Source organism: Gregarina niphandrodes, assembly GCF_000223845.1.
Source record: "Gregarina niphandrodes unplaced genomic scaffold scaffold00003, whole genome shotgun sequence".
Taxonomy (NCBI): domain Eukaryota; phylum Apicomplexa; class Conoidasida; order Eugregarinorida; family Gregarinidae; genus Gregarina; species Gregarina niphandrodes.
In genome coordinates, this window is record NW_011646045.1 from 69,176 (window position 1) to 75,174 (window position 5,999).

General features: G+C 56.7%; 4 protein-coding genes across 4 annotated transcripts; 2 read left to right on the top strand and 2 right to left on the bottom strand.

Moving 5' to 3' along the window:
- Positions 1–150: 150 nt before the first annotated feature.
- Positions 151–1,314, top strand: GNI_018860 (hypothetical protein; the record flags this gene model as incomplete). Its single annotated transcript, XM_011135921.1, has 1 exon — positions 151–1,314. The coding sequence occupies one exon, from the start codon at positions 151–153 to the stop codon at positions 1,312–1,314; it is 1,164 nt and encodes a 387-aa protein (XP_011134223.1).
- A 156-nt stretch (positions 1,315–1,470) lies between these two features.
- GNI_018870 (hypothetical protein) lies at positions 1,471–3,786 on the bottom strand (the record flags this gene model as incomplete). Its single annotated transcript, XM_011135922.1, has 1 exon — positions 1,471–3,786. One exon carries the CDS (start codon positions 3,784–3,786, stop codon positions 1,471–1,473), a length of 2,316 nt encoding a protein of 771 aa, XP_011134224.1.
- A 12-nt stretch (positions 3,787–3,798) lies between these two features.
- On the top strand, positions 3,799–4,474 carry GNI_018880 (phosphopantothenoylcysteine decarboxylase; the record flags this gene model as incomplete). Its single annotated transcript, XM_011135923.1, has 2 exons — positions 3,799–3,951; positions 4,064–4,474. 2 exons carry the CDS (start codon positions 3,799–3,801, stop codon positions 4,472–4,474), a joined length of 564 nt encoding a protein of 187 aa, XP_011134225.1.
- A 407-nt stretch (positions 4,475–4,881) lies between these two features.
- Positions 4,882–5,457, bottom strand: GNI_018890 (hypothetical protein; the record flags this gene model as incomplete). Its single annotated transcript, XM_011135924.1, has 1 exon — positions 4,882–5,457. The coding sequence occupies one exon, from the start codon at positions 5,455–5,457 to the stop codon at positions 4,882–4,884; it is 576 nt and encodes a 191-aa protein (XP_011134226.1).
- Positions 5,458–5,999: the final 542 nt, after the last annotated feature.

Here is a 5,999-nt window from a genome sequence, read left to right on the forward strand (position 1 = left end):
GCGTGGCCCGGGGTACCTGACCTGCCGTTCTGGTACCCTCAATTGTGGTGCCGGCTGTTACCCGGATGGAGCACCCTTCTTCTGTGAGGTGCACCATTTGACGGGGCAGTAGTTGCAAAGTACCAGAGAACATCGTTAGCAGTGGATAAGATGCCTGTTCAAAAGCAAGGAGAGGAAGGTGTGCGTGCGATAGATGACTGCAACGGAAGTGAGTGCAAGCGCATCTGTTTCTTGGATCTTGATGACACGTTGATCCCGACGACGTGGTTGCGGACGGAGTTTTCGAGGTTGCATTCTTTCGCCGCGGCTGCGGACGAATTGTACCTCTATAGTTCTATCAAACAAGGTCTTGACCGGATTGTGGCGGGTCAACGGCTGGTGAGTGGGGGACGTAAGTTGGGTGCGAGGAAGAGCACCAACGGGTCACAGGTCAGTGGGTCACAGGTCAGTGGGACTCGTTCGCCAGCCACTTCATCAACAGAGGCGACGATTGACTCCTCATCCCGCGAGTTGGAGGGACAAGAAGGCGCTATGGAAACGATTGATGACTTGGTAATTGAGTTCGTGCGCACGATCCAGGCGAAACATGACGTAGTGGTCATTGTAACAAATGCTCGGTCCTATGCCTGGGTGCAGATGTTTAGAGTTATCTTTCCCAAGTTAGCAGAAACGCTGAACGAGATGGGGGTGGGAATCATCAAGACGGAACCGCGCACCGCGGAACCCGACGGAGAAGTGTATCCAGAGGAGTATTTCCAATATTGGTGTGATGCAAAGTACTATGAGTTCAATAAATGCATCGAAGCCAACCCCAGTCACCACTACGAACTTACGTGTGTTGGAGACAATAACTTCGAGCATTTCGCTTTCATGCAACTTTGCAACCATCTTAAGCCAACATTTGCTCATGTTATCAAATGCACTTGCGGTCTCGGCCCACAACAATTCGTTAAACAACTACGCACCATGAATCAACGAATGACCGTCGCCAACTATCGACTAGGCCTTCAGAAACTAACACCTCACGTAGAGGCCGTCACATGGATGTACGACCGCTGTACTCCAAGAAGTGAAGTGCTACGAGGGCGCGTTAAACCTCTTCGAGACAACGACAAAAAGAAACCTGCCAGAACAGATGATGATTCCAGTAACGAGAAATCTACCGACGAGAAATCGGCCGGGATCATTGAAAGTGCCGGCATCGATGATTCTACTGACGATCTTTCAACAACAAAGAGCGTGCTCGGTAGATACAGACATAAACTCCGACGCTTCCTGATCCGGAGCATGCTCAGCTTAGACGACTCCGGGTGACGATTCTGGGCGACAACCCACGCAGTTGACACCAGGCAGTAGACCACGCGGCTGCCAACGCCAGGACGCGCCAAGGGACCTGGAACATCACGGTCCGGGGGCATGCCAAGTGGAAGGCTGGCGAAGTGGAAAGCATGACCATGCTAGCATCACAGGTCAGACGGCGCCCATCCTTTCAAGTTGCTCATAAGGCACTACACGGTGATACCCCCCATGATGTGTTCCTCCGCGGTGATGTTCCCGGTGATGTTCCCAGTGACGTGTTCGCCCAGGATTATGTGTTCCTCCTGAGTCTTGGTAGGGAGCGATCCGTGAGGGCGAAGAGGGCGGCCCGATTTCGGGTGGTCCAAACTGGGGTGGTCCGAACTGCGGAGTGCGAAGCCAGTTTTGTCGCCGTAACGGAGAGGGGGTGCGAGTCCGCGACTGCTTCTCGAACACCTTCCCTGGCGTGCTGGAGAGGTGAGGAATGCGGCGCAGCATTTCCAGGACGTGCTGCGTGTCCTCTGTGAGTCTGTCCAATCCCGTCTCGTTGCTTGACGATGAGTTGGATCGGATGCTGGCCCAACTCAACTGCTCGCCTCTGCTCGACATCGATCCGGCTGCGGAACTGGCGGTCAAGCCGCATGGAGGAACAGTTTTGACACAAAAGTCCGGACAGAGGTCCGCACGCTTGTTCCGGCATTCGTACGGACCCCTGGGTCCAGTATTCGGTGAACTCCGAACTCTCGTTCGATCACTCACTGACTTCCGTGGAGTCTTTGATGCTGGGCGGTCCTGCGTGCAATGGTCCGGCGTGTAATGTTCCTGCGTGCAGTGGTCCTGGGAAGTGGCAGGGTCATGTGGTTGTGACGGTATCCAAGACGAGTTGCTGTTGGGGACATTGAAAAGTCGTTTCTGCAGTGTGTCCAAAATGCTGTTGATCGAAGCAAGCTGTGCTGCTCGTTGCTCTTTGGTCCAGGGCCGACTGGCCGAAAAATTGCTGGACGTACATGATGAAGAATGCCGACAGGACGAAGCATGGGACGCCGACTCTTCCGCACGGGACCCTTCGGCACGAGAACCTCCCGCGTGAGAGCTTTCCGCCTGGGACGGCGGTCCTTTGCCACGGGATCCGGTCCACCCAGCCGTCCCGGTCCACCCAGCCGTCCCGGTCCACCCAACGACAGCGTCGTTGGTAGGGGAGGTGCCACCGGCAGGGGAACCGTCTTTGCTCACCTCCCCTTCGCCCGTCCTTGCGCTGGAGAAAAAGGCTCGGGTCAGAAGGCCTGGGGTGAAGGCGCCGACAGGTAGGCTTCTTACCGGAGACGCCGTGCCAGAAGCCGCATTTTTCTCACTGCGTTCTAACCGTCTGAACTCGTCCGAATAAATGTGGGATTCATAACTGCTGCCGCATCGCGTAGAGACCAGTCCACAACAATCCTCGAACGCCTTGAGTTCCACAACGGGGATGCTCCGAGGGGCTGGTTGGCCAAGAAGTGACTGCTTACGTGCTAGCTGACTAGGCACCTTGTGAGTAGGAGCTGACTGCCCGGTAGTCCTGGTCGATTGGTCTGGAGTAAACTGGTTAATCAGCTGGTCGTAACCGCGTGGGTTCTGCACACACAAGCTGCGACTAAACGGGGTGGCGGTACACTGATAGTCGGCACTGAGATCGTCGGTACTTTGGTCGCAGACTTTGTCAGCGTTCTGGTGGTGGGCAGAGTCCTTATCTGGGTGCCCGGAATCGTGTAGTTCGTAGCTATTGAATGGGGTGAGTTCGGGATCCGACGTTGCCGGAGGTCTCGCTGCAAGATGCACAGTCCCTCGGCGGGAGCGAGTCCTGTGCAACGGGATGGTCGGTGCGTTGGCAGCAAGGAGGTTCTGCACAGGGAGTTCAGCTCGAGGGCCAGGGAGTTCAGCTCGAGGGCCAGGGAGTCGAGGGCCAGGGGGTCGAGGGTGAGTGAGTTGAGGGCCAGGGTGCTGTTCAGCTGCAGGGACTGGAGCGGCATGGGGTCCAGCTGTGGGTGTGTTCGTGTTGGCATTCGTAGTAGCGGCCTCACCCCCCGATTCTTTTGCGTTGTCCGTTTGTTGGCCACTGTAAGACACATTCTTGCCTGGCTTGGCCTTCACCCAAAGAGCCGTCTTAGAGGTGGGGGCGCTGGCTCTGGCTCTGCCCCTGATGCATTTGAATTTAGGGGAGTACCCGACGGAGCTTCGAATGATGCTTATCTGGGAGCATTCAGTAATTTGTTTCTTCCTTTTACCTAGCGGTCGGGATAGTGGTAACGGCGAGGAGGGAGGACTGGGGAGGACCATGGCTAATAGTGTGTCCCGGGGGGCAAATGTGTGTGGCGGCTTCTCAATCTCCTTTTTCCAGAGCGATTCCGCAGCTTTGAGAATCGTCTCACCACTCTTGGCTGTGGCTTCCTGGACGCGTTCTCGGGCAGCTTCTACCTTTCTAAGCGCGTCGGGCAAGGTAGACGTGAGGTGCATTGTTTGCAAAGCATGAACAAGCTACTGGTAATAACTACCGGCTCTGTTGCAACCACAAAAGTTCCCCAAGTCGTTCAGAAGCTATGTGCGGACTACGAGATACACTTGGTCTTAACTGAAGCCGCCAAACGGTTTATAAGCGGTAAAGAGGCACCCTTTGCGTGTGTGCGATAAGACACCCTGTGCGCGTGTCCTGCAGCGAGTCTAGAACTCGTGTCCACGCCAAACAAGGGTAGCAGAACACTGACTCGTTTCCCCCCCAGTATATGAACTGCAGCAGCTTGCCGGTGAAGCGAACATATATGAAGACGAGTTGGAGCAGCGTTGGCAAAGAAAAGGGGATGTGGTGTGGCATATCCACTTGACTACCATAGCAGACGCCCTGGTCGTGATTCCGGCCTCCGCGGACTTCCTGGCCAAGATTCGTCACGGTTTAGCCAACGACTTGGCCTCCTGTTGCGCCCGCGCGTGGGACTTCTCCAAGCCGTGCATGGTCTTTCCCTCTATGAACACCAAAATGTGGGAGCACCCGGTAACCAAGGAACATCTGGATGTCCTCCATACCTGGGGGTTCCAGGTCGTGCCGCCGATCTCCAAGATGCTCGCCTGCGGTGTCTTCGGCATTGGCGCTCTCCCTGAGATTCATGACTGCATCACACGCATTCACGCATTCACTGCTTTATTGTAAAAAACCCATCCCTGCGTGACCCTATTTTGATGCAGCCCCCCACCAACGACCTGTCGACCAACCCTGCCTGGTGCGTACGGCGGCAGTCGGACTGCTGGATACTGCGGCGACGGCTTATTCCGAAAATTCTCTCCGGCGTCGAGATCTCTCTCTCCGACGTCGTCTAGTATGACAGACAACCGCCTGCGGAGTTTTGGCCGGCAGAATTCTGGTAGACGGAGTCCTCCGATTGCGTCGTCTTCGGCTGCTGCGGCCGGCTCTGGAGGCGGACCGAACGCCGCCTGTGCATTCGCACGGACAACGTACCGGGTAACGTGCTGGGCAAGGAGGTCGTCGCTATCGCGACCGTTGGTGAGTACCGTCAGTGCTAACCGACCTGTTGCATATGTCTAACTAGCTATAGCTAATCAATCGTCTAGCGGGAGTGCCGTCATGACGATGACCAGATGGGGCATGCCGCCGGACGTTGTTTCGTCCGGACCTGAGTCAATGGGGGGAGAGAGTTGGAGTGCGGTCAGCGCCTGGGCGAGACCAGGGGCGGAGTGGGGTAGGACGTAGACAAGTCGTTTATGTTCGAGTTGTTTGGCAACACCAGCTCGGTTCTTGCCCTCGAAATAGGCAATGTATTCCCGGAAGTTGGCGTAGTTCTGGCCAGGTGCCGGAGCCAGGAAACCGAGTGACAGGAAGCGTTTCTTAAGTAACTCTTCGTACGGTGACCGTAATGTAATTGACACACTGTCACTTAGCATCGACCCGATTGGCACACCCACACCGTGGAACGCCTGCACACGCAGCAACTTCTTCTCATTCCGCCTCATCAACCCCGTCCATTGCGGCACGCCCCGCGGCGCCATGCCTGGCGGCGCCAACTCCTCCAGTTTCTGCCGCCATACATCCACCTCAGCCGGCCCCTCTAACCCGGAGCCACGATCCCTCGGCTGGTCTTGACCCGTCTCGTCTTGACTTATGGGGTCTCCAACCATGGGTCCTTCTTGGGGGCCTCCGGGAGCGTCCTGTGGCCGAGCTTCATGGGACTGAGCGTCAGCTTGGCCGTCGCGTAAAACATCAATACCTTCAGCCACATCTTGTTGGTCCTCTCCTTTTTGCTGGCTCACTTCTTGTCTTCCTTCTTGACCTTCTGGGTGGTCGGATCCTTCTGGTTGGCCGACTGGTTCTGGAGATCGGTCCGCGGGCGGGTCGCTCCAGCCCGAGCGTTCGCCCCGGGTGAGTCTGTAGCCGGGCAGGCCGCCAATGAGGCGCGAGACACGCACTCCCCAACGACCAAAATCGGAGTCGAGCGTCAGGCTACCTTCGCTGGCCAACCGTTGCTGGTCCGCACTCAGATGCGAGGGCGGCCACCGTCGTGGGACGTCTCCACCGTACGACCCGTCCTGCCATGCCTGGTCGGTCACAGCCGAAGCAGGGCCACCCAGCCACCTATCGCACACACTGGCAAACGCTTCCAACAGATCAGACCGTTGCTGCGCTACTAACAACTAAGAGCGGAGGATGCATGATGGGGGGG